The sequence below is a fragment of the Thunnus maccoyii genome, chromosome 16 (genome assembly GCF_910596095.1).
Source record: "Thunnus maccoyii chromosome 16, fThuMac1.1, whole genome shotgun sequence".
Lineage (NCBI taxonomy): Eukaryota > Metazoa > Chordata > Actinopteri > Scombriformes > Scombridae > Thunnus > Thunnus maccoyii.
Window position 1 is genome coordinate 14744884 of NC_056548.1, and position 27693 is coordinate 14772576.

At 39.0% G+C, this 27693-nt stretch overlaps 2 protein-coding genes across 5 annotated transcripts; one reads left to right on the forward strand and one right to left on the reverse strand.

The window, feature by feature from the left end:
* Window positions 1-30: 30 nt before the first annotated feature.
* LOC121880782 (sorting nexin-14-like) lies at window positions 31-18476 on the forward strand. 4 transcript variants are annotated; one of them, XM_042388299.1, is made up of 30 exons: window positions 31-1653; window positions 1810-1994; window positions 2124-2244; window positions 2460-2533; window positions 2985-3063; window positions 3157-3200; window positions 3294-3381; window positions 3475-3559; window positions 3644-3800; window positions 4000-4075; window positions 4305-4349; window positions 4445-4525; window positions 4751-4865; window positions 5304-5459; window positions 5563-5687; window positions 6356-6414; window positions 6952-6978; window positions 8650-8782; window positions 10875-11061; window positions 11723-11806; window positions 12111-12211; window positions 13650-13761; window positions 13980-14020; window positions 14272-14391; window positions 15217-15340; window positions 16067-16231; window positions 16664-16759; window positions 16892-16983; window positions 17376-17432; window positions 18229-18476. In XM_042388299.1, the coding sequence occupies exons 2-30, from the start codon at window positions 1858-1860 to the stop codon at window positions 18268-18270; spliced, it is 2823 nt and encodes a 940-aa protein (XP_042244233.1). In that variant the 5' UTR covers window positions 31-1653; window positions 1810-1857; the 3' UTR covers window positions 18271-18476. The 4 variants fall into 4 exon arrangements, with proteins under 4 accessions (XP_042244233.1, XP_042244231.1, XP_042244235.1 ...); XM_042388297.1 differs by lacking the exon at window positions 6952-6978 and adding an exon at window positions 7814-7960; XM_042388301.1 differs by lacking the exon at window positions 6952-6978.
* Window positions 18477-19377: 901 nt separating this feature from the next.
* LOC121881068 (snake venom 5'-nucleotidase-like) lies at window positions 19378-26493 on the reverse strand. Its single transcript, XM_042388716.1, has 9 exons — window positions 25986-26493; window positions 25625-25847; window positions 25171-25359; window positions 24636-24833; window positions 24058-24212; window positions 23600-23708; window positions 23339-23488; window positions 21807-22007; window positions 19378-20496 (listed from the first exon to the last, which is right to left on the reverse strand). Exons 1-9 carry the CDS (start codon window positions 26328-26330, stop codon window positions 20339-20341), a joined length of 1728 nt encoding a protein of 575 aa, XP_042244650.1. The 5' UTR covers window positions 26331-26493; the 3' UTR covers window positions 19378-20338.
* Between the last annotated feature and the right edge of the window lie 1200 nt (window positions 26494-27693).

Consider the following 27693-nt stretch of genomic DNA (forward strand, 5'->3'; position numbering starts at 1 on the left):
AGTTTGGCATCTTTGAAACCATACATGTTGTCTTTGTTTTCACTTATTTTAATGAAGTGATTAGCTTTGTTAATCTCATTGTTTAACTAATGGTACAATTTGAGTCATTAGCCATTTTCTACATACTCCCAGTAACACTTCAATACATAATGTATAAAAAGTACAGGAGATTAAGGCCTCCAAAGGAACCCAAGTGAGTAATGTATATTTAAATAAAGGAATTTACAATTATATGAGCAGTAAATGTAATCCAACAAATGTATGAAATGTTGCAGAAATGTTTTTCACAGCAGCTTAATTGCCTTGCTTAATTGATTCGTCAATTAAGTAGGGAAAGCACAGGTGAAGCTAATTAAGTCATTAAGGCTTAATAGGTTTGAGTGTCCCAGGAGCAAAACTAAATGGGATGCAGCCGTTATTAATGCTATTAATTACAACTGCAGAGTGTTAAAATGGTCCATTTAAAGAAAATAAAGACCTAACAGCTATTTGGCACATATGAAATCAAAAATTTTATCAAGGTTATTTTGTGGCCAGTCACACTTTGTTGGGTCCCCGTTTGTACCAGTGTAACCACAATGATTAGTAAGGATGGGTGCCCTAAATCATATAGCTGTGGCCTATATTTTGTAATGCGGAGAGCAGCTTTGTGTCCTTCAAGGACTTTTGACCATAACTTTCTTCCACTAAACTATTTCTTTGCAGTAGGTCTTTCGGTCACTTCATGCCAGCACAGTAATCTACCTATCACACCAGAAGACTGATATTGTTTGATTCACGTTATTTTTAAACGTCTTTAGTCCCACTTAAGTCTTGATAATGAATTCGTATACAGTCACTGTATTGCCATAACCGCAAGTGGGGCCATTAATACTTGAAAATTGTGTTTGTGACTTATTAATTGCGAAAATAATCTTTCCGGACCGTGGGACGAAACATGTCGTTCGGTATAACGGTTGATTCACTCTTTCCTGCAGGTGACCATAGCAACAGTATCGATGTGGTTACTACAGCGGAACTCATTAATTGGCGGTTAACCCCTCCATGTTAGCTAGAAAAAAACGTAAAATGGATGACAATTTCGGTTTCCATGTGTAGTTTTCTTCGGTAAATTGACATGGTATGCTATTAACCATACAGTGGCGTCGGCGCTTGCGCTTCGAGTCCGTTATTTGAGGAAAAATGTTTTTTAATTTTACTCGGCGGATAAGGCCCACCACTCCCATCACATCCTGTCCACTCTGTCAGGAAACGTCGTTCATTTTGGCTAATTCATTTGAGAGAGTGTGCTTGTTTACTACAGCGGCTAGTATGTTACTAGCTGCTGTGAAAGGAGCGGAGGTGACATCATGCGTCTCCAGCGCTGTCAAGCCTCAGACAGCGAGCGCTGCCCCGCAATGGACAGAAGTGACAACCCGAGCACCGTAGCCATTAGCTAAACATTGCCTCAGCTTTAGCAGAGCGTATACACAGATGATGCTGCGTAATTGCCGCTAATCCTGCTGTGGTTTACAGCTGTGTACGGCACCTCACCTAGCCTGCGCTGATCCTTCAAACAGGCAGCCTGCGTATTTATTCTGCAAATTCATGATGGTCGCTGATGGAATAACATTACAGTGAAAATTGGCCCATGACATCCACCGTACATTTACAGTAAGTGCAATACTCGACAAATGAAATCACTGCAACCTGCTTGGTATGAAAAAGTAAACAGCAATGTCAAATGTCATTATTTAGAGCTTTTTGTGTCGCTGCTACACGCCCTTGTTTATTTAACAGTCGCTCCGTAATGCGTTGTTTATTTTACAGTAATATGCAGTAGGCTATAGATGCGCACAGGCTCCCAAAACAACAAACATGGGATGCATCAGGGCTTGTCTGCAGAGAATAAGACGCAAGATAAAGCTGGACCTGCTCAGAGAGCTGGGCCGACAGTATCCAGTCTTCTGCTTTCTGCTTCTGGTCCTGCTGCTGTCCACTGTGCTTTTAAACAGGTTAGAAGAGCACAGTAGCTATTTAATGCCACTGCATGTGACATCCCTGACACCTTCATCTATTTCCTGTGAATTATGTGGTGTTTATTTTAGATATTCAAAAGCAGAATGTTTCCTCTGCTTTCACAGATATATTCATATAATGATGGTATTTTGGTCCTTCCTGGCTGGTGTTGTTACTTTCTACTGCTCTTTGGGGCCTGAGTCACTGCTGCCCAACATCCTAGTCTCCATCAAACCAAAGATCAAGGTAGGTCAGAAAGCAAGAATGAATGAATAGAGCTGGGTGATAGTAATAAAATTAAATTCCAAAGTGTTTTGACTTCATACCTTTACATGAATAATTTCGCTGAGTTTTGGGATGGTCTGTTAATGATTTCACATAATATAAGTTGCCTGTGTAATAGATCCTGAGCAAGAAAAAGAGTATTGTATATGTTAATGTGTGTTAACTCTCTGTTGCAGTCATACCAGCAGGAACTGTTTCCACTGGGCCACAGCTGTGCTGTTTGTGGAAAAATCAAATGCAAAAGGCACAGGTGAGTTACCTGGTTATGGTGTGGTGCAGTGGTTATTGAAAAACAGGGTTTTTTTTGTTGTGACCCTAACATTTATGTTAACAACAGCCTTGCAGAAAGACACAGGAGGGCATTGCGTACACCTGGATATTCTCTGGCAGTATGTGACCATGCCACTGCCCATCCTGTTGTGCGACTAAAAAAAAGGGTAAAAATGAAGCAGACTGATTAATTTAGAGTCAAACACCCATCTGGATTCACTAAAGAGAGGATTTTTACATTATTTTGCCTTAATCTTATTGCATTTGGTTTGTCAACATACATTCCATGTGCTCAATGATATACTGTTACATACTGTTTATCATCAACTAATGGGAGAAGTTGCACTGCCCTCTAGTGTTAAGACAGGATAAATGTATTTTTTTCTTTGTATTACACAGTGATTTTTTTTTGTTTGTTCAATTTATGACAGACCGACTTTATTACTCGAAAACTATCAACCGTGGCTTGACCTGGAAGTTCCTTCTAAGGTGGATGCTTCACTTTCAGAGGTAAAGCATACGTGGATGAAGCATATTTTTGAAGTTATTATTTAAATGTCTAAATTATCTCATAATCCACTTCTGTTTTATTTTTTTTTCTAGATTCTGGAGCTTGTTCTGGAAAATTTTGTGTATCCATGGTATAGGTAAGTCATTCTTTTTTATTTGTTGCCTCTCCGTTATACATCAGAGTGTCATTATGTATCTTATTTAGTGACTGTAAAGTGTTTCTTTTTCAGAGACATCACAGATGATGAGGCGTTTGTTGACGAGCTGAGAGTGACTTTGCGTTTCTTCGCAGCTGTGTTGGTCCGTCGAACCCAGAAGGTGACAAATCAGACTGTATGGAGTTAAAATCTTGGGATGCTGTTTAACTTAACATGTATAATTGTAAAGTAATTTCATTTGATTTTCTTCCAGGTTGATGTTGCATCCCTCATCACGAAAAAGCTTCTTAAAGTTTCCATGAAGCACATTGAAATAATTACCAAAGCAAGACAGAAAGGTACTGCTGTTATGATCACACACTGAGTCATTTTCTTTGTAGTTCATTGTATAAAAGGCTAACTCTTTCTGCTCTCCTCTGCAGTAAAGAACACAGAGTTCCTTCAACAAGCCGCACTGGAGGAATATGGTCCTGACCTCCATGTAGCACTCCGCTCTCGCAGAGATGAGCTCCTTTACCTCAGGAAGCTCACAGAGATGCTTTTCCCCTACATCCTGCCACCCAAGGCTACAGACTGCAGGTAACTTATTGCTGTGACAGTAAAGGCCATACAGCCTTCCCATATATTAGTCAAAATGTGTCACAAAACATCACAGCATCAGTATACTTTAACATCCCTCAAAGGAGAAAGTCTGACAGTATTGTCAAAAGTAGATAAGGATCATTCTTTACTCTTTCATTTTCTTTTTTTCCTGCTTTCCTGCTGTCGCTCCTCTTAGATCTCTTACTCTCCTGATAAGAGAAGTCTTGGCTGGTTCTGTCTTCCTTCCTTCAATGGACTACTTGGCTGATCCTGTGAGTGTAGACACATTAAGGACTGATTTTCTGAAGCCAAAAGTGTTGTCAGTCCAAGACCATATTTGATTAGTATTTACTAAACCTTTCAATCAGTGTTATTTACTACAAGCATGCAAATGTCACACAAACATTTTACTTCATCAGAACACCAAACAAGAAATGTTTGCTTTAAGTAAGGATTACTGTGTGCTATATTATTTTTTTGACTGCTGGTTTTTCATTTCAGGACACAGTGAATCTTTTACTTTTGATATTCATCGACAACTCTCCAGTAAGTAGCTTTTAATGTGCACAGGCAGCGCAATTTGCATTCTGTGTACTTAAACATGATTTTAGAGTGAATAAGATCTATTTTTTTCCCTCCAGCCTGAAGAAGCCACAGAGCCAACTTCAACGTTGGTTCCTTTCCTGCAAAAATACTCTGATATTCGCAACAAAAAGCCCTCAGTAAGTGTATCCTCAGATCAAAGTTTAAACTGTATATCATCTCTGATCACTGACTCATGAACAAGCCACTAGTTATTTTATGCAATAATATCTAGTACATAATCACAATATACAGACTGAGTGTTTTTTTAACTTAATATCACTGAGGTTCTTAAGAGGCAAGAAGAAGCTGTCAACTGTAATTTCTATTACGACATCCCCTACTGCTCTCTCTCTCTCACCAAGGTGCTGAAGCTGGAGTTGAAGGAAATCAGAGAACAGCAAGACCTTCTCTTCCGATTCATGAACTTTTTGAAGCAAGAGGGGGCTGTCCACGTGCTCCAGTTCTGCCTTGCAGTCGGTAAGTGTGTCCCAGTCCTTTCAGGTGTTTATGTTTGCAGGTCAAGCTGTTATTCGTACTGATTGAAGTCATTCGATGCATCGCAAATCTTGTGTCCCACCACCACTGAGACTAACATCATCTGAAATTTAGGTTTTAAATTCTAAATATTACTCAAAATAAGTTGTAGCACTTTGGTAAAGTAGGTATCCTATTTGGTTTATATATATTTAAGAACTTGTAAGTGGCAGTAGCTGTCAATTTATTCTACAGCAGAGAATGACCTGAATAGAAGCAACCCCCACTATTCTATCACCTACCGTCCATTCACAGTCAATCTGAAATCATCAGCAAAACTCTGGCTGTCCATAACCTTGGCACTCTCGGATACCACATTTATGCATTCTTAAAGGTCCTTACGCAATGAGACTGAGATGTCTGACTCTTTTAACGTCTCAGAGGAGTTCAACGATAGGATACTGTGCCCAGAGCTGTCTGACTCTGAGAAGATGATGCTTCACGAAGAGGTGAAGAAGATCTATGAGACCTACTGTTTGGACGAGAGCGTCGACAAGATCCGCTTCGACCCCTTTATTGTGGAAGAAATACGCAACAGTATGTGACATACCATAATTAATATTTGCATATATAACCTATGAAATGTTTTGATTTTATGAAGTTTTTTTGTTTGTTTGTTTTTTGTTTTGTACTTCCTCAGTTGCTGAGGGTCTGTATTCAGAGGTGGTGAAACTGCAGACCATGAGATGTTTGTTTGAAGCCTATGAGCACGTCCTGTCCCTCCTGGAGAATGTTTTCACACCTATGTTCTGTCACAGCGATGAGGTTAGCATCTAAACCATCAAATAAATCACTCAGCTCGCTGTCAACTGCCCTGACATCTGACCCAATTTATTAATCACCTTTTTTGTATTTCTACTACATCTGTTTGTCATGCTCTGATTCCTAGATACAGTTCTTTCATAATTTGGTTGCTGCAGCACAAAAGATGTTAATATCTTCTAGCTTTTGAATTTTGATCATCTCAGAATTAACAAAACTATATCTGGAAAACGCTGGAGTTAGAAGTGATTGTGAATTCACTGACCCTTTTTGCGCAGTCCTCTTCCGATCTCTCAGCCACCAACCGCTATCAGCCGTGTCATCAATACTAGACACGCAACTGGCCAATGAGCCGACACTGGCATTATGCCAAGCTGCCAAGCCAAATTTCACCCCTCAGAGGGTGTTTCAATGAATACAGCTGGGTGGACCGGTGTGCAGCCATTGTCCACAGCAGGCCACTGCCCCGCATGAATAGTGTGTCTGGAAAATAAGACGATAGGATAATGTGATAAAAAAGTGCAGTTATGATTGTTATTAAAGCATGAAGAGGTCACTACATAGATACAGAGCATTGTACAGTGTCTTTAATGTTGCTTGTATACTTGCAGTGTTGGATTGCCTCAAACTGTATACAAACATTTATTTCCTTTTTCCATGTCCTTTTGCAGTACTTCCGCCAGCTTCTGAGAGGGGCCGAGTCCCCTGCCAGGAATTCCAAAATGAGCAGGTATGTGCCATTGTACCACTCGTCTCTGTGTGCGTATGTGTGTATGTGTGTGTGTGTGTGTGTGTGTTTGCGTGTGCGTGTGCTCGTGCGTGTGCATGTGTGTGTATGTGAAACAAAAGAAAAGCTTGACTGTAATGTTTGCCATTAGATTAGACTGATAAACACTGAAGGAAAACACAGGATGCTTCAAAGGTAGTTTATTTTTTGGGGCACAAAATTGATTGCTGTGTTTGAACCCACATGCAACTTAAGTTTCTTTAAGCTTTCTGAATTTTACTGATAATTTATACTTATTGTTTTTATTAATCTGTGTCTGAAGAATATAGCATGCATCTGCAAATATTAATATGAATTCACAACAAAACAAGCTCTAAATTAGCTATAAAAACATGAGAAGTTTCAAATGTGTGGTTTAATTGCACTTAAATTAGTGAAGCGACTCGAGCCCAGGGAACAACTGTCATGTTTCTATCACGGGGTGCGGTGTGTATGTGGCCACGGGGCCCTGCCACTAACTCCTTGTGCATATTGTTCCAGAAATAGCCTCAGTTTGGATGACATCCGGTGAGTATAAGGCATCAGTGTGCTGATCAAAAACAGTGGATGGCTGAACAGTGCTGCTGCACGCAAGATACAAAAGACACTTCATTCTTGCTTGACTGGTCTACAGAGGAAGATGTACTGCCTTTTTAACAAATTCAGACTTCCCTGGACCTGCTGCAATCAGAGGTTCAATTCAATGAGCACTAGGCGAGAATACGATAATGATATTTAATTTTATTGCTGATCTAATTTCACACACTAAATATGTGTTATATTTTGTACTTGTGCTGTAAATGCAAATGAGAGAAGATTGAGAAAAGTGACCTTAATCAGCTAATCATGCTAATCACAGCATGAGTCATCATTAATTATATGTTAATGGAGCTAATCAAGAGTTTTGCTGCTCAACACATGTAATATAAAACCTTAGTTTAGGAAGGTTTTGTTTTGGCTTTATTTTCTTTTATTTAAAAAAAAAAAAACATTAAGGGAACTTCAAGAAGGAAGTTTGGTTTAATGTTTCAGTTCTTCCATCTGGTTTGGAAAATAATCTTGTTATGAAGGCAGTTTTCAAAGCAGCATGAATTGTTCCACTCAAAGGAGACAGAAGAGATAATAGATAATGGCTCCTAAACTCACTCCATGTCTGCGGTTCAGTAACCCCCTTCCACTCTGTCCGTCTGTCCGCCCGTTATTCCATCTATGTATTGCCACCACCGTGCTCTGTGTGTGTGTGTGTGTGTGTGTGACTGAATGTCCACTCTGATTCTGTAACCACCACACTGCCTGCCCCCGTATGATCCACGGTCCTCTCCCTCCTTTTGCCCGTGGGGACGTGACCTTGTTCTGCTTATAGTTCCTGGGACTGGAGCCCCGAGTCCCCATCCTCACTGTTCACCGCCTCTGGCAGCTCTTCACCTGCATCCTTTAACTCCCTCCATGCCCAGTCCACGTTCACAACTTTCCCATACGGCTCGCTATCCCACCGCCACTCATCACCCAAGTAAGTCAGGGTCCATCTGTCTGTCACAGGTCTCTCAGTGTGATGTCATGCTGTCCACTTTTCCCCCCATACGTGACCCCAGTCCCAGCCAGCTGCTTGCATGGTGAGACGAATGCATGGGAACCTTGGTTTATATGTCATGTGTCCTTCCTCCTCCTCCTTCCTGTTGTGTTGTTTAGGCAAAAGATTTGCCTGTTGATTTTTGACAATGCAGTGACTTTTCAATGTTCAGTTTCTTGTGTTTTGGGTATATCACCATGAGAAATATGGTGGTTTTTTATCTCACTTAATCTAACAGGCACTCACAGAGAACACCTGTGATGCTGTGTGCCTTTCCTGGCTGACTGGTAACTGGATCATCCAAGATGTTTGTGATCACTGAAAATCTGTTCATGAAATCACTGCTCACTGCCATGTGCTGTGTTTGCTTTTGGCAGCGTTTAACCAACCCAGGCATTTCATTGTGAGATGGCTGTGAAGTGATATTTTTGGCTTGGGTTTGGCTACCTTAGCTCTCTCCCCCTCTCATGTACTGTCATAATACCGATGCAGTACACTGCTCCTTTCTTCCCATCCGCTCCTCTACGATTCCTCCCCTGTCGCCTCTCTCAAGCTGCATTTGCTTTGCTGAAGCCATGCAGATCTCCCCCATCAAGCATTGTCTAATAACCTCCCTCTTTGGCCTGCAGGAACACGTCAAAGAGGGGCGAGTCCTTTGGGATCAGCCGCATTGGCAGTAAGATCAAAGGGGTGTTCAAGAGCACAACCATGGAGGGAGCGATGCTGCCATCCTATGGGCTGGTGGAGGGAGAGGATGATATGGTGAGGCTGAACTAGAAATGATCTAAACATTCAGTTTTAGATTATTTAGAGTGTTTTGTTATAATACTTCCTTAGTTTTCTATTATACCAGAGTCTAGATTTAAACACAAATCTAACAGTTCTGTGTGTATCCTTCATACTAAAGGCTGTATTCAGACTGAAAACAGCCCTTCAGATGTCAAAGTTTATATTGGATAAAATGTCTTTCATTCCAGTATTTTCATCCTTGGTGAATGAACAGTATTACAGACCCAGCAGGATCTGGGATTGTGAATACAGCTTCATTAATTTCTGTGTCAGTCAGGGCCAATATTATTCCAGTTCATTCAGCGAAGCCTTCAATCTGATCTAAAAAAACATAGGAAATGGCATTTGCTTCCATCTGTTCAGCTACAGACAACACATCTACCATTGTAGCATGCAAGTTTTCATTAAGATCCGCACCGGGTGCTGCCATCTTAAATTAGGCACAAGCAGTAGATTCAATTCAAACCACCAATCGCAGGGCAAAGTCTGCCCCCTCAATTTTGATGGATGGATTTGAAAGATTTATTTATTTTGCTGCAGAAAGTTACACTATAATTGAAAGTTTATTTAAAAAAATTATAAATAGATAATTCATGTGTGGATAAATGAATAAGTAAATAAATACATTAATGTACAAATGAATAAATAAATATACAAATGTGTAAATTTATAAATATATACATGTATAAATGAATAAATAAATACACAAATAAATAAAACATTTACAGATATAATGTCTAATTTAATTTTGATTTATTTATGGTGACAATTAAGCATTCAATTATATAATTATTTATTTAAGCATTGTATTATACAATTATATATTTATTCTTTTATTTAAACATTTAATTATATAATTATTTATGTGTATATATATAGTTTCGGCCCTTAAAACCCTCCATTGCTTTGTGTTCCTCACAAAGAAAATATGAAAGAATGTGAACTCATTCTGTATGTTAACTTGAAGTCATTACTTCAGAATGAAAAAAAGGATCTCATGACATAAAATTCAACCAATTTTGAATATATTGTAAACAGCCAAGCTTCTGTAAAAGGAAGTTAAGCAAAAGCAGTTGTCTGCACTAATACTGCAGTCACCACATGGGGGTGTTGGTAAGCAAAGAAAGGAAAGCCATACCGTTCACCAAATCTGTCTCCCATGTGTTAACTCCAGAGATTTCTGTTTTGATGATATTGCAGGTTATACTCTTGGATCACTGCTGTCTGGCTTCCTGAAATATTTACTTGATCCAAGAAAGCTCTTCTGAAGAACCAGTTGAACTTAAATGTTTCCAGTACAACCCTTACATTTTGTTGACTAGTTGGACAAAACATTTTTGCACACTTTTTAAACATAATCAGATATATAAAATATATCTGCTTGTTCTGCGTTCTATGAAAGCTTAATCATTTGTTATTTTTTATGGCATACATTACGTCACCTCAAATGGAAAATGTATCTTAAAAAAGCGATTCCATGGGTTTGAGCAATGCATGAGATTTCATGCTCAGCCAACAGAGGGTTGTGTGGGGCTTAAGAGTATTTTCCTCTGAAAACACCTCAGATACTGACATGAAAATGCTCCAGAGAAACTGAACAGGTGTGTTACTGAGTTCTGATCAGAAGACTTTTACTTATCTCTTGAAAGGGAGCGCTCAGCTGTTTTGAATTATTTTACAATTGTTGTGTGTAGGAAAATCAACCACAGATATCATGTGCAGATATAATGTTCCACACATACTGTAAAACTGTAGAATGTCTGCTAATATTTCTTTAATCACCTGTCATGTACCTACTGTTAAGTGGATATCCTGTGTTTTCTTAAGCATTTCCTTCATTTGTGGCTGAAATTCCGCTAACATTTTTTTGAAAGATTTATTGACACAGCTGTCCAGCCAGTGGTGATCTTGAGATTAGCCGTGTTGCCACTGTAATTATTTTCTTTACACTGTTTTTACCTGCAGTGTTTTGCACTTCAAAAGTAGGAGTTTTGACTGGGTTCTATTCTTTCTGAAGATGCTGACTGTTAGTGACCTTGACCCCTCTCACTTCTGTCCATTCAAGGTTGAGGAAGCCATGATGGTCCTGGAGGATGACTCCCCAGTAGAGGCCGCCTCCACCCCCAGCACCCCCCGAAACCTCTCAGCCTGGAACATCACCATCCCTTACATTGATTTCTATGACGACGATGTGAAAAGGGAGAGGTTTCCTGTGTTCTGTATTGATGTGGAGCGCAATGACCGGAAGGCAGGTGAGGCTGAGTGGGCCTTTCTGTCTGACTGTGTCAGCTGAGAGAGGTCATTGTGCTTTTCTACATGATATATTAGAATTAGCTATCTTTCATGCATTCAGAATAAGGATTTGACCAATAATGTATCATATTACTGTAAGTTTGTATTCACAGAAATGTTTAAAGCCCCTGAAAAATAAAAAATATGGGTGTGGTTTGATCAGATTTGAGTGACAGTAGCCTTCAACATTAGCAAACAACCCACCAACTATCCAGTAACTTTCTACTGAGAATTTAGGTTTTCAAGTCAGTTAAAGCTTAGATTTGCTGTAATGATCTAACTGTAAAAAATACATTTTGTTATCTTAATTTAAAACTGATAAGAGCATCTTCTTGCCAATAACTGAGACCCCATAGATTTGTCCCAGTGACATTGAAGTGCTAGATGTAGTAATTTTTCGCACAAACAAATCAAATTATAAGAGTAAAATATCCAAGTAAGAAAAAGCTGTGAAAAGGAGAAAGCTGAGTTTGACCCTGTTACATCTTTATGTAGGACTTAAGTTCAAAACAGTTCTTCTCAACATGCATAGTTGCCTCATGTGGCAGTGATAATGCGCTAAATGAGGTCAGATTTCGTTTGTTAAGTCTTTATGTTTTTTCTGTTTGTGTTTGACTGCAGTGGGACATGAGACTGAGCATTGGTCTGTGTACAGAAGATATCTGGAGTTCTATGTCCTCGAGTCAAAGCTCACTGAGTTTCATGGTAAGTTTGCATATTAGAGGGCCTCCGCACTATTCTTTTTTCATTTCTTGTCATAAGGAAGATATTTCCTACTAAAATGGTGTCACACATTTCCCTGAATTCACAGACCATTACTTCCAAGCGAACCTTTGTTTTAGAAGTCAAGTAAGTTTAATGTGTTCAATGACTGTGTTGTCATCATTCAGCAACTCATATCGGAAACCACACAACCTCTATTTTCCCTTTGAAATAAATGGACATGCTTGTTCTTCAGAAATAAATAAAAAACAATGTTTTTTTCTGTGAAATCTTACACCCTCTGTAGGATCATTTCCAGATGCACAACTGCCTTCCAAAAGAATCATCGGTCCCAAGAATTACGAGTTTCTTACATCAAAGCGGGAGGAGTTCCAGGAATACCTTCAGGTAGATGTTTTAGGAGATCTTTTGCTTATGAATTTTACTAGACAGCCCGACTGGTGGGTCTGGAAATGAGCCAGAATTATCCAATGTGTCTGTGATGAGGGGTGAAGATATTTAAAACATACAGCTGTTACTCTGATCTCTCTGTGATGAAAGTAGGCGCATATATTTGTCAAGCAAACTGTAGTCAGGTTCTGAACATGTGCCAGTTTCCCACCAAGCACTGGCTAATTCAAATAGGAAACAAGTCTTGCATGTTCTGTATAGATAAGTAGAGTAGGATGGAGATAAGCCAGGAGTTCATTCACTCTAAAATCTGTGTAGTAGAAATACAAGCCTTAGCCCATTTTCGCATTACATGGTTACACAATAATATAAAAGGTTAAGTGCAGTACTGTAATTCTTTAAATACCATTTTTTCTCAGACCAAGAGGGATTAACATGTGCTCACACTCTCACAGCTCTGCTCCAGACAAATCTTTCAGCTCATTTTCATTTAGCTGAACAGGCAGCACCAGGAGTGACGAGACATCAAGATTAAATTGAGACACTGTCAATTTTTTGAGCATTTGTTCCATCGTTCTGACAGGAACACACAATGTCCGGTTTCAGAAAATAACCTTTAAAAGTGTTCATTTTGAAATTGTGAAGAACTAGGCATGCTGTATGTCAGCACCATGGTCAGGTTAGATCACTGTTCTAACCAGAGAAGAAATTATCTGCAGCTGCAGTTTTTCAAAACAAAGAGAAAATGAAAGTTGAGACTCTGCTGTTGGAAGCAGGTTTCACTTTAAAGACTCTTTTTAGCAGCACATCCAAAGACACTCTAACTTGATTTGAGATTTGAAATTCACATTAATTTCATCACCACAGATTGTTTGATCTCTGGAATTTATTTCTCACTCTCACATTCCTCACAAAGTCCCAGTTGTTGGCAGCAGCCTCACAATTGCCAGATGTGTCAGAACAGGAGCGACCTTGAATGCATTTTCAAGGAAAACATTTTGAAACAGTTCCTGAATGCTCCCAAGGGCATTAAAACAAGATCATAACGAAACAAAAAATCAAATTATTCACTGTGATGGATTGAGATAGGTATCTAAATGAGTTTCAAGTGTCTGTAAGGGGATTTTTATAGCATACTGAAATTAATGGACTGCAAAAGCTACTTGAGAGGCTAAAAAAACATTTAAAAGCCAATGGTATTCTGTAGAAAATGGTCGGTAATGATAAAACATACAGAATAACTGGTATGGTCTTCGAAAAAAAGTCTGTTTTGTCACAAAATGAGTAAAACATCTGTGTTCACATGGCAACCTGAGTAATATACGGTCCCTGCTTTTACTCAACTTTGCCTCTAATGTCAAATATATTGAAAAGCTGCTGGTTTGATCCAAGGTCCTCTGAATTATGTTCTTATATAAATCTGTTTGATTTGCAGAAACTTTTGCAGCACCCAGAACTGAGCAACAGTCAGCTTCTGGCCGACTTCCTGTCTCCTCACAGCATGGAGTCTCAGTTCCTGGACAAGATGTTACCGGACGTAAACCTGGGTATAGTATGAGGCGGATTCTGGCTGAGCGGGGATGTAAGAGAATGTGACAAAGACCAGTGAGATGGATTATGTTTGGACAAAAGAACATGTCAAACACACTGTGAATTTGTTTGATCAGTCTGACCTTCGGTTGCAGTGAAAAGATACATGTGTCTCGAACAGAGGCAAAATGTGACATACCATACGTCACTGAGATAAAGTATTTCTGTTTCACAGGGAAAATCATTAAGTCCGTTCCCAGCAAACTGATAAAAGAGGTAAGTAATACATTCTTTAGTGGTTTGTGTGTGTGTTTGTGGTATGGGACTCTGCAGAATGTTCCCCATTTCTCTCTATCTCTAATACAGATGTTTCCCACCAAATCACTGCAAATTTAAGCAGTCGCTTGTGTAATTCTGACATCCTTAACAGTCCATTAAACACTTGTATATGACAAATACATCTTAAAGAGAAAGAACACACTCATTGTAACTTATACAGATTGTCTGATTTGCTTTTTTTCTGTTAGAAAGGGCAGCATCTGGAGCCTTTCATTCAGTCCTTCTTCAACTCCTGTGAATCTCCCAAACCCAAACCCAGCCGCCCCGAGCTCACTATCCTCAGCCCCACTTCAGAAAATGATAAAAAGGTTAGGAAATGATATAATCTACATCTTTTATCTGCTCTCTCTCTCTCCCAGCAAGCACAGACCTCAGGAATGTCATTGTTTGATTGCAGTTGGATCTTTTTGTAATTAGTTTCTGAAAGGTTGCCAAAAAAGCATTCTCACAATCCAATCAAGATTGACATATTTTAAATGGCGTTTTCAAAGCAAAGTTATGAAATCACTGTAGGAACTGTTTACACTGTTAGTTTGGCTGTGTCGATTGTTTTGAATTGTAATCAACTGGTCCATCTGTCTTCAAAAAAAAGGGAAGTTGAACTGGACCTCAAAGAAGTAAAGAGAAACAATTCAAAGGCAACTTCTCAGCCAGTAATGACTTAACCATCTTTCTCCTATCTTATTTACACGACATCATGTATATACAAACTCTTTTTGTATCAAACTGGCTCGCCAAAATTTGACCCATCTGTTTAAAGTAGTTTACAAAACTGTAATCTGATCAGACATGCAATGACATCCTTAACCCTCTTTTTCAGCCAAATAGGCTGTAAGCATGTAACTTGAAAACTTGCCAGAGGCCGAATTGATTTTACTTATTTTTTTAAATTTATTTTAAGTGTTGACTATTTCTGGCTCAATAACTTGATCAAATCAGTGTCATTGTCCCTAAATACAGGGGCAAATGCTATTAACCTCTTGTCATACCGTTTAAAAACTTAATCAGGAAGACCTTTAATTGCAATTTTACAATCTTCACATTTTGCATTCTTACTTCAGCAGAGCTCTGTCAGTCACTCAGAACAGAAAAGTCAACGAATGACTAAACATGTATAAATCCCTCTCTCCCAGCTCTTCAATGACCTGTTCAAAAACAATGCTAGCCGATCAGAAATGGCTGAGAAGAGACACAATCAGAACTACTTCATGGAAATGATCACTGTCGAAGGGGTGTATGACTACTTAATGTATGTGGGTAAGTAAATACTCCTGGAGTTTGTTATTGTAATCATCACAGTGTATTATTTGTTACATTTATTTGATTATTTTATTCATTCTCTTTGTCATTGAGACTTTTGTTTTAAAGTTTGAGGTTATTTTACATGACCAGCTTGAAATATCATAAGAAAGAATAATAAACCTGCTTTACCAAGAATACAAATAAGCTCAAAGACATAAAGAGTAATTCAATAAAAACAAAAATATTAGCTGGCACAGAAAATATTTAACTTAACTGAATAATTACCATCTTCATTAAAAATATTAAATTTGAAAATCAATGCTATACTATCAGATTTAATACTTCATGTAGAAATGTGAATCATTGATCAGCAGTTTGAACGAATGACAACAAATGTCTCACAGAAACACATTTAATATATTGCAGTTGCAGATAGAAGCTATTACAGCAAAAACAAAGATGAAAACCAGCTGTCACACATGTTATAATGTGACAACATCTGTATTATGATGTGATTTTGTTTCTATGTTTGAAAGGTGGCGTTGTATTGTAATTATGAGAAAAAAACCCTGTTACAATGTGTGAACTGTTCATAGCTGTGAATGTAGTGAGGCGGGAGATCACCACTCCCTTAAGAATCTGTGACTTAGACAATTACACCAGAGCCCATAATTTACTCAAACACACTCTCTCTCTATGTCCCCTTATCGTTATCTCCTCCTTCTTCTTCATGGTTGTCAGCCCGAGTTGTTTTCCACATCCCTGACTGGCTGCACCACCTGCTAATGGGTGGAAGGATCCTGTTCAAGAACACGCTGGAGGCCTACACAGATTACTACCTTCAGTACAAATTGAACCAGGTGGTCCAGGAGCACCGGCTAGTCTCACTCATTACCCTGCTCAGAGGTACACTGCAGATGCACAATGAAATAACATTTTGGGAGAGTTAGATGAAAAAAATCAATGTCACTCTCACAGCTTAAAGACTAGAAGCAGGGGAAAATTACTAGTTACAGCTCATAACTCCCCCTAAAACCACATTTCTCTTTATCTTCACATTATAAAAAGAGACAATCTGTCATAAAGTACACTTTAAAGATGCTTGTGGGTATATTTTGAAACTTTGGACAGAGCCAGGCTTGCTGTTTTCCCCCTTCTTCCAGTTTTTATGCTAAAGTAGACTAATCACCCGCTGGGGTTCAGCTCTGGACTTAACACACAAAAATGAGAGTGGTGTCGATCTTCTCGTCTAACTCTGGGAGTGTATTTCCTCAAATGTTAAACTATTCCTTTACACACACTCATTAAATGAGGTGTGCATATTCTCTGCTCCTCTAGACACTGTTTTCTGTGAGAGCAGTCCGCCCCGCTCGGTCCACAACAAGCAGAAGAGGGCGAAGAAGACCTTTGAGGAGATGATGAGATATATTCCAGGTATATATATATATATTCAGTATGGAAGCCAGTTTACTGTCAGCATTTTTCGCTTACAAGACATATACAGATATAAGAAAAAGTGGTCAGTTTTGTGTGTGGGCTGGAAATTCATAAACCGTTTGTCTTTAGACTTTCTGGGGAAGTGTATCGGAGAAGAAGCCAAGTATGAAGGGGTGCGTCTCCTCTTCGACGGACTGCAGCAGCCAGTTCTCAACAAACAGGTACAAGGACACTTGCTCACACAATCACACACACATGCACACACGCCTCAGATGTAAAACGCTTCCCTCGTTTCTTCAGCATGTTTTGTACCTCACTGCTGAATAACTTTTCTTGTCAAGATGAAGAATGACCTGAGGGAAGCTGTGGCAGATATTGTGTGAAGAGAAAGTGAATTAATCTCTTTTTTCTGCTATACTGTATGTCTGTACTATTCATAATGTAACATGAAAGATGGAAAATCCTAAAATCTGTTGTGTATTTTGAGTGTCAATCCCTTTGCAATTCAGCATTTGTATATTGTTTTGAAATACATTTTCTGTAAACATTTCTATATAAAAAATCACCAGCCTTAATGCTTTTCATCCTCTCCCTGATTTTTTGCCTCCCTCAGCTGACATATGTACTTTTGGATATCGCTATTCAAGAACTTTTTCCTGAACTAAACAAGGTAAACAGATGCTGGCCTTGGTTTCTAAAGAAATGCAGAGTCTGAATATATTTGGACAAAACATGATGTTTATTCATCTGATTTTGATCATATCTGCAAGGTCATGATTATTACACCTGGCATAATTCATTGACTGAAACCTGTGACTGTTTGCTAATGTCTCACAAATGACAGATCACTAAAACTAAATACAGAGATACGTTATCATAGCTTAATGTTAAATCTGTAAAATATAATTCAAATGCACTTGTTGGTTCAAGAAACATGAAGGATAGATGACTGAGTAGAACTTCAAATGAGTTTGCAAGTATGTCTTTATGACTCAATTTCAGTGATTGAAAGTCTTATAATATATACAGTACACATTGTTATCCTATTTAGGTATGTTTTAAATCATATTATTGTGTCAGTTTAGAGGACATTATCAAAAATCAATCATGTTATGATGTTAGAGCAAGAAACCATAGTTATAAGGTAACAATATTGCAGTCAGGGTTCTCGTAAAGATTCATTTTCAAGATGTATTTGTTGTTTAGATGTATTTTTTGCACTTGAAGCGTGTTTCTCTTTTTGATGTACACTATAAAGATACATATTTTTGTAGATAGATAGATCAATATAATCATGGTTTAATTAATAGATGCTGTAATAGTAACATGCATTCTGAATTTAAAACTATCAAATCAGATGTGACGTTAACAGTGAATAATTAATACCTTAGCCATTAGACATTAACTATAACTAAAAGTGATGAATATATATATAATTGAATGTCTATTATTATTTGTTTTCTCAGCAAGTACAGAAGGAGACGTCTGTGATGGCTCCATGGATGTAAAATGGACCAACAGACACAAGCTAACATGCTGACATCTACACATCTGCAGAGACTTTGTTTGGTCTGGTTACCTGAAACTGACCTGTAGATTACATGTACAGTATTGATCTAGATACCCGTCACAGCGAGAAAACATTAGGCTTTTCCTGCTGTATGTGTCTTTTAATGTGTAAAATAAATGATACATCAGTGTTGCACTGAGAAACCGAAGTGTGTCCTGTGTAGTTATTTTTAACTGTAATAGTAAACAGTGTCTAAGTGTAAACTGAGCGTGAAATCACATGGTAAAACCATTGCATCACCTCATAGTAACACTCCCATTACATGCTTTAAAATTTGCCAGTAGTGCAGACATTATTATCCTCTAAAGCATTTTATGTCTTAATGTCTGTGTTTAAATTTTCAGTTATGTTCGGCTAAGCTTTCAGAGCCACGCTGTAGTGGCTGTAGTGATACCATCTTAAAGACTGTGCTAAAAGATAAATCAGGAAGAAATGATGAGGAAAGGAACTATTTTTAATTTCATACAGAAAAGCAAGATGGAAAAAATTAAGTATGTTACAGTTTATAATTAAATGAATGATCATGATTTATGACATCTGTAATTCCAAGTGGCAGCTTAACATTTAGTTTACTGCTAAATGCAAATGTCTCTTAGTACTCCAATTGGGTCCATTTATGATTAGCTGAATGATACTCAAGTAAAAAATCTGAATATTTGATTTGGAGATTTGCTGCTTTCACCAGTTTGATGTCATTGCACTATATTATGAGATATGTTACAGTTAATTAGATAGTCTAAGATGGTACTTGGCTCACTAACTTAAATACATTAAAATACTATAGATTCAATAACATAATTTAGTACATAATAAAAACTTGATTATTAGCTAAGATACAAGGAATGATGGAATAATCATTAATTGCAGGCCTATGGCTCTATGCACATGAAATGAAATGATTCACAAAAGTCATGACTCATTTTGATTTGTCATCACAACAGGCTGTTCTTTCAATATGCAAAAAAGTGAGAGAACACCTTCCATTTCCATTTTCAATTTATTATGATAAACTTACAATAAAGTACTTTATAAAGATGACTTTGAAATGAACAAAGATGATTACAACTGACACATTCATAGTAGTTTCCCAGTAGTACATATAACACAAAATTACAACATAAAAAAAACATATCTGTTATATCAGTTTAACAACCGCAAAACTTCAGTGTTTAACAGATTCTGAACAAGTGTTTACTTCTTCCACCTCAGTGTGTCTTCTCTCTGCGTACATGTATACTGGCAGATTCTCAAAAAGATAATTCACCCATGAAAACAAATTAAAAAATGACAGCTTATTTAAGGCTCATATTTACAATATATTGCTGTGTAGCAATACATTTGTGTCTGAACTTGATGAACAACTTGATGTCAAATAGCTAAGGTTTTATAAACAATAACCGTGCTGTGTTAACTTTCTGAGTAAGTGGTGTCCAATGAACTGGAACTAAATTTAAGTAAGTTCATTTGAATTCAGATGTATAAACACTTTGGAGTTCATGGCTATTCAGTGAGTGGAGGCAGAGGTCAAGCAGTCCCACAGCCTTCCCTCTGATCACTATCTCACCAAGAAGCTGGACATTGCCCTGCAGTTTATACTATAAAGTAAAGCATTGTCTGTACACTGTCTTGGATTTTAGACATTCATAAGAAGGTGAGGGTATTTTTTCAGTTTTTTTCAGATACTAAAATGACATGCACTTTCAAGTCAACATTATTTCACTTTATTTCTATACTTTTTCCATATTTAAGTTGTTCATCTAACACATTTTTGTGTAAAATAGTGTACAGAACTCCTTTAAACAGCTGTTTAAATCATCAGCTGATTCGTGGGATTAGAAAAAATGCTGTCTGGCTATTGAACTTACCCTGAGGCTGAACCTGGGATTACTGTTGTCTGCTTGTTATCCTTGAAGGCAGCGAGATGGAAAGGCAGTTAAGCAAGTCCCAGAGGAGTTTCCAAACTTGCCCTTCAGTTTATCACAGTTTCCCGGATTGCACAAAGCCAATCAGAGGGTCAGGGACAGACATAAACCCTGCAGCAACAAGAAGAGGCTGTGGGCTGCAAAGACAGCCGAGTTCCTGAAAGTGATCCGGCCTTCCACGGCAGGGTACACGCGCTTCATGTCTGTGATGTATTTGGAGAAAACAGTAATGTCCATATCACCTACAAGAGGTGGGAAAAACAGCTTGGTTAGTTTTTAAAAAATATTTTCCATCTCCATCATCAGGGGCCTGATTCATGACCTCTTGTTTTGTCTTCCGGATGTTTTTGGTGTTCTGTGAGTTCACCAGTCATGGAAGCAGATATCGTGAATATCTGCTTCCATGACTGGCGCACCGACCCTCCCCAACCCCTATCATAACCACCTGCCCCCCTAGCACTCCAGCCAGCTGCTTCTCCCCAGGTCAATGTGAGCCGTCACTGTTGGAATGACATATCTTCCTGAGGATGCCAATTCTCTCTTGGCTTCCCAGTGGCTCTGGTCTTTTTTTAAAAAGTGATCTAATGTTGCATCTAGCTGTGTGTTGTTGTTTACTGGGAAAATGCAAACAGACACCTCAGCCATGTTGGCACTACTCCTTTCTGCGCATGTTTAAAAGTACCTGTTCTCAGTGCTTTACAGTGCTACAAGCTGTGTTTGCAAGTATGAGACAGCTGCAGTATAGAGCCATATCAAAACATACTCACCAGACTGAGTTTAAGTAAGTTCAATAAATAATAATAGTATTTAACTGGCTTTCTTAAATGTATGTGCAGGCACTCTTTCCTAGGCCATATGATAAGCTGCAGTCATTGGTTTCTTCCATCAAACAAAAATGCATTCACATCCATTGTGCAAAATACATTTAAATGTGAAATTAATGAGGAGATTTGACATTTAATTGTGGCAAATTGTAACAAATTGTGAAATTAAATTTGTTCAGGTATTACCAACAATTCAGCCACTTAGAAGCAGAAACAAAAAGTGGAACGGAAGCTACTTTGGGTGCAATGCATTTCAAACTTGGTGCTTCTGCCTAAGCAGCATCTTGTCCTTAAGAATTGTTTGGACTAAAACCATTTCCTCTCTTTCATCTCTGCGCTCTTGCTGACCTGTTTGGGAAATTCACTTCTCAAGTGCTTTTGCAAAGACACTTAAATGTGATGTGTGGTGGCAAGTCTAGTAGTCAATACAGAAATTTCACATGCCTCCCAAGTGTTTTGCACTCTTTAAACTCCTATATATCCCCTATAACAAGCACTGATGATTCAATTTGACTTTATCTTCCAAATATTCTCCCAGAGTCCATCAAAAGCATTGGTTGGCAAACACTGTCTCCTTGCTCAGCTTGTAGATATTTTTCTGGAAGTACTGAAATAGGCTGTCTTTATACATCACACTAAACACATTTACCTTACAAACAAAAAGGAACTTTCATTTCAAGTAATCTCATCTCACACAATCACATTACTGAACCACCTCTGCTTCCCACCTGTGTTGTGTTTTAGCAACTCGTCCTTGATCATAGTGAAGCCATCACCTCCGCCCACTATGTATGAAGGCATGACCACAGTGTAGGTCTCCTCCAGGTCCAATGGTTCATACTTGGGCACACGGCACTTAGTGCACAGCATGGACACAGACACGACACGCTCGTTTACTGGCCTAGAGAGGTCATACTCCACATGAATGCCTGGAAATGTCAAAGAGAAAACAATGGAAATGTTACGTTTACTTAAGTATTAATGTTCTCAATGCACATTAGTAACAAGTAAAACAGAGGAATAGTTAGCTGTTTAGCTTAGCTGTTTCCAAATGCTTCCTGGTTTTAGGCTAATTGCTTCCCACGCTGTAGAAATACAAATCATGGTTTTTACACAGTGGTTTTTATGTGGATTAAACAAATAAGATATAACTTGTTAATAAGTGAGCTTTAGAGGTGCTGTTAGTCACATATTGTTACCTTCAGACAGACCAAGGCTAGCTGTTTCCCCCTGTTTCCAGTCTTTGTGCTAAGTTAAGGTAATTCAAGCTTCATATTTACCGTACAAACATTAGAGTGGTATCAATCTTCTCATCTAACACTCATCCAGACTACTACTTCTTGAATACAAAAACTGAACAGAGAAGATAAGCTATTAGTTAAAAGGATAAGGTTGGCAATTTTCTATATTTTTCTTATTGTCAACAAATGTGCAGAGCCAAACCAACAATTAACTCATCCTACTTGAAAGTATTGTGTGTGTATCAAAGCCTGATATATCTTATTCTTCTGTGCCGCAGACCTCAGCTATTGTCCAAAAACTATTAGAAATGCATAAATGAGCCACACTGCTGCATTGGGTGATATCTTCCTTCAGCATGCAGACTGCAGGCATGTTAGATTGTTTAGAAATGGCTCCAAAGACTAGTAACAGCGATCACATTTTTAGTCTCAGGAGAGTAGTTCCATGTACGGCAGATGCCACTGCGTGTGTGGGGGAACACAGTTCCGTTTACAGTGCTTTTGACTTTGTACTGAAGATCTTTGAGAAATTTACAATGTAGTACAAAGTCAAGAGGTTGTGATATGTAGCACAATAAGCTAGTGAAGCTCTGTAAACAGAACCACATTCCCGCACATGCATATGTGGCATCTGTCTTACATAGAACTACTCTCTAGAGACTGAAAATGTGATCACTGAAACAAACTACCATGGCAGTAATCTTTGGGGCGGTAACCCAGTGCAACAGTATGGCTCATTCTCATGTTTTAATAGTTTTTGGAAAACAATGGAGCTCTGTGGCTATAAGAATATGATATATCAAGCTTTTGATAGATAGGATAGATAGGAAAGAAAAGAAAGAAAGGAAAAATACATAGTACCAGTCAAAAGTTTGGATACACTTTCTCATTCTGGGAAGGTGTGTCCAAACTTTTGACTGGTACTGCAGAAAACTGCCAACCATATCCTTTAATATTATTCTAAGAGTCACTCAATTATAAAACAGTGTTGGTAGATGAGCACAGGAGCGCAAGGACACCTGAGACTTGCAGAAATTCTCCAGACATGCTTCCATATCTGTGAATGGAGTGTTCAAATGCCTTTTTCACTGTTGATCCCTTTATCTGGACCAAGTCAAAGGTTCCTCCAAATGGTAAGACCGTGAGAACCTCTTCCATAGTTATGGTACCTAAGAGCAAGAGTGAGTACATTATAAAAACAGCTGCGGCCAGTTCAAATACAATAAGTGGCCTTTGTAGTGAAACTCTACATTATTCTGTAGAAAAATCTGTTAAAGTACCATTGTTGTAGCGCTCGTTTATAGCTGCTCGTATGGCTCCACTATTCAGCATGCATATGCCCACATGATTCCACTGCTGCTCACTTGAATGCTTTAAATTGTGATAAATCTGACAACACAACACAATAGAAAAGAAAATGTTACATGTTGACTGGGGACTTCCTGGAGATCTGGTGAGTGGTATTTACGTCAGCCCCTCCAAATCCCTTCAGCCTTCTCAATTCCATGAATTCCCTTCTAATGTTAAACACTGGACATGCACAGACAGGATCTGAGCTTACAAACAGGGTGAAGTTGATGGTCTCTGTTACAGAAAACATGTTCATGTATGCCAGAAAAAAAATCCTTTTGTCACGTGGTTAATAAAGTAAACAACAGAGTGAGTGAGCAGCTAAAACCTTTAAAATATGTGAATGGCTGGCTGAATGAATGTACTGAAGGTTGCTTGTAATTATTACCATAGCATCACAAATCATGTTTCCAAGGTTACACTCCCGAAATCGACAATCCTCAAATGTCCCATTGAGGTAGACTAACGTCTGCCCAACGTACTGTGAGGAGAACTGAGCCAAGCCCTTCTTCCACTTTTCAATGTCAGCAAGGATCTCTGGGTCTTAGAGTTTAAAAAAAATTAAGCTTATGAAAACAATGATTTAAGAAAACATGAGACAAGCTTATTGCATTTTAAATGAAACCACAAGAAAGCTGCAATAGTTTAGCAGACAGAGCATGCATTATACTGTTCCATGGTGTTTTTTAATGAATAATCTAAAGGTGGAAGTCCAAACTTTTGTTTCAGCAGCTGTGTAAACATCATCAATTACCAAAATTATTCCAGGATGTACACTTAATTATTTATTTACTTGAGAAATGCAGACAGACATGGCTTGACATATCTTAACATCACATCAAGTCATTTTAACATTATATTTGATTTAACGACTGATTTTAACTTTGTCCTTTCAAGTGGTGACGCACCAAAGTCTAACATGGGCCGTGTGTAATTACTGAAGCACAGGCTGCTTCTGCAGTTTACCTTGAGGTATGCTGCTGTCCATTAGGATGGGGTTCCCATCAGCTTTTACCACGTTCCCAGCTTTGTCAAAGGTAACCTTCAAGTATCCAAGGTATTTCCCAAATGCAAACGCCTGGACCACCGGTACGTTTCTCCCATCATTAGACGTCACCATGAAAGGGTACGGACCTGCTGGCACTTCGGTGGATGGGGGCTTTCCTGCAGCGAGAAACAGTTTGAGGTTTGCTGTGCACTGCTTCTCACTTCCTGTTGCAGTGGTACAGGTAAGGGAAACCATGCTTCTGCTCTTACAGTTTTAAACTTATTTCATGCATCTGTGAAGCACATTACATATATGTGCTTATATATACATATACTGTATATAGTATAGTATAGTATATATAGAGTGTAGTGTGACAGTTAAAAAAGAGTAAAAAAGTAAGAAAGATTTCTGATAAAAATCAATCCCAGTTAAGAGTTACCAGTGTGAATTTCAACTAATATAAACCTTATCCAACAAAATAAATTAGAGGAGAGTACAGTACAGTACAATTACCAGTATAAAGGAAAGTGTTGGTGTGTCCTCCAATGACAACATCAACTCCTCTCACTCGCTTGGCGATATCTTGATCCACATCAAAGCCAGAGTGTCCCAGGGCGATGATCTTATTATAGCCCAAAGTCTCCAGCTTATCAACCTGAACTTGGAGCTCCTTCACCTCATCCTCAAACTTTAGGTGTTGGCCTTAAGCACAGAAAAGAGAGAGAAAGGGAATTTACTAAGTTTACATTAACTAAATAGTGGTGAGAAAAAGAGGAAGAAAGATAAATTGTGACTAATTAACAGACTGATAAAGGTTAAAAAGAATTGAATAGCATCTGTTGAACATTAAACAGAAGGAAAAATCTCAGGTACTGCCCTAATAAAACTTAAACTCATTGTGCACATGAAGTGCTGCATGCAACACTTTCTTACTAACTTCCATATGATGTTGATGAACATGTTTTACCTGGCATGGATAAGAATGGCGTCTCTGCAGTGGTGTATCCGACCACAGCCACGTTCTCTGAGCCCACACTGATGACTGTGTATGGCTTGTAGTAGCCGCTGAGTTTTGTTGCCAGAGTCTGGTCAGGTTTTATGTTGGCGCTCACCACAGAACAATTTACATTCTGGAGGAAGGGCTGGATCAGACCCTCCACCCCATTGTCAAACTCATGGTTTCCAAAAGCCTATGAACACAAAAAGAACATGGATTTTTATAAAACTGATTCAATATTTTTTTCAATTAATGACCATTCTTCCAACGCGCAGTTCAGTCATGTTTATTTCTGATTCACATTTAAAATCACGATTAAAAGAATGTTTACCATAGCGTCATAACCTAGTTTGTTCATAAAGTACGCTGCTTCAGCGCCTTTATAGTAGTTAAACCAGACAGTTCCCTGAAACTGGTCTCCAGCATCCAGAAACAACACATTCTTCTCCTTTTTCCGGATCTCCGACACTTTGGTGAACCTCCTGGCGACCCCAGCGAAGCAGGGACCACCGGCTGGACATTTCCCCGAGTCCACGCTGGTCTCCTCGATCCGTGCATGGTTGTCGTTGGTGTGAAGCAGTGTCAGCTCGAAAGTCGACCCTCGACCCAAAATGTTTAAAAGCAGAAAGAGGCAGAGGGAGGTGAAGGGAGCGCGCCGACACTTCCAGACGCTCATCGTGTGGCTGTGCGTAAAAACGCACCAGTGACCAAGAATGTATAGCACAAGAAAAAAAGGCGTGGGCTTTCCCTCTTAAGTGGGGAGGATACTCTAGGATCACAATATGTTAGAAAACGTCTGTATCCATGCGAACCCGTTCCAACCAAGGAAAAAAATGTAAAAACAGCCAAATTCAAACAGTAAGGTAGCTTTTCTCTTTCTAAATACGGTGAAATACATTTTGATGCTTTTTGGAGCCAAAACCAAGAACAGATGTTAACCGTTGGCTACTGTAAGATTTGACGGTAAAATACAGTAGTGGAGGGACACAGTTAAGCCACATGCAACCATCAGCATCATATAACCATCGTTCATTCTCCTTTGTGGGATCAAACCAGGACTGCTACAGGAGGAAGATGAAGGAGAAACTTCAACAGAACAGCTTATGCTATGTCTGGAGAGGCATGAAGAGTATCTCTGGATACAAAGAATCCAGGAGCGGACAGCTGGTGGGGGATGTGGATTGGGCAGGTTAAATCAGTTTATCAACAGGTTTGACTCTGACCCTTCCCCTCAGACCTCCACTTTACTCTGTGACATGTCTCTGCTACCCCTTCCCACTCCGCCACCACACTCACTTCAACCTCCAGACTCCTGCCCCAACTCTAGTCCACAGACCACCTTCAGTAACGATGCCCCTCCTACACTACCGTCTCCTAGCCCCTCTAGGCAACCTATTCATGTGACTCCCCTGGCACTATCAAGTGCAAGCTGGACTGGACAGAGAACACCACAGCCCTGTACAAAAAGGGCCAGAGTCGTCTCTACCTATTGAGGAGACTGAGGTCCTTTAGTGTACAGGGACCACTTCTGAAGTCATTCTATGACTCAGTGGTGGCACCAGTCATCTTTTATGCGGTTGTCTGCTGGGGCAGTAGCATTGCTGCAACAGAAAAAAAGAGACTGAATAAGCTGATTAGCAGGGCTCGATCTGTCATAGGGTGCTCCCTGGACACTTTTGAGGTGGTGAGTGAGAGGAGGATGATGACTACACTCCGGGCCAACCTTGACAACACCTCCCACCCCCTGTGCGAGTACCTTTGTGCCCTGGGCAGCTCCCTCAGCAACAGGCTGCTCCACCCAATCTGTTCTAAGGAGCGGCTCTGCAGATCTTTTGTCCCTGCAGCTATCAGATTCTACAACAGCAGTCATCACTGCTCAGACTGGTCATACTGGTATCATTAGTGGTGGTAGTAGTAGTAATATTATCATATTATTAGTAATACTACTGATATGTGTTACATCTCCTCACACTGAACCACCCAACTCCAGGTCATCTTTTTACATATCCTTGCACGTGTCACTTTGGAGCAGCTACATC

What these genes read in the sequence shown, in the direction of transcription:
- LOC121880782 (XM_042388297.1), top strand. Translation starts at nt 1,858, where the DNA reads ATGGGATGCATCAGGGCTTGTCTGCAGAGAATAAGACGCAAGATAAAG. An exon ending in TGGATGCTTCACTTTCAGAG is followed by an intron (nt 3,064 to 3,156) that starts GTAAAGCATACG and finishes TTTTTTTTCTAG; the next exon opens with ATTCTGGAGCTTGTTCTGGA. An exon ending in GTTACCGGACGTAAACCTGG is followed by an intron (nt 13,762 to 13,979) that starts GTATAGTATGAG and finishes TCTGTTTCACAG; the next exon opens with GGAAAATCATTAAGTCCGTT.
- LOC121881068 (XM_042388716.1), bottom strand. Translation starts at nt 26,330, where the DNA reads ATGAGCGTCTGGAAGTGTCGGCGCGCTCCCTTCACCTCCCTCTGCCTC. An exon ending in AACTAGGTTATGACGCTATG is followed by an intron (nt 25,848 to 25,985) that starts GTAAACATTCTT and finishes TTGTGTTCATAG; the next exon opens with GCTTTTGGAAACCATGAGTT. An exon ending in ACATGATTTGTGATGCTATG is followed by an intron (nt 23,709 to 24,057) that starts GTAATAATTACA and finishes TTGTGTTGTCAG; the next exon opens with ATTTATCACAATTTAAAGCA.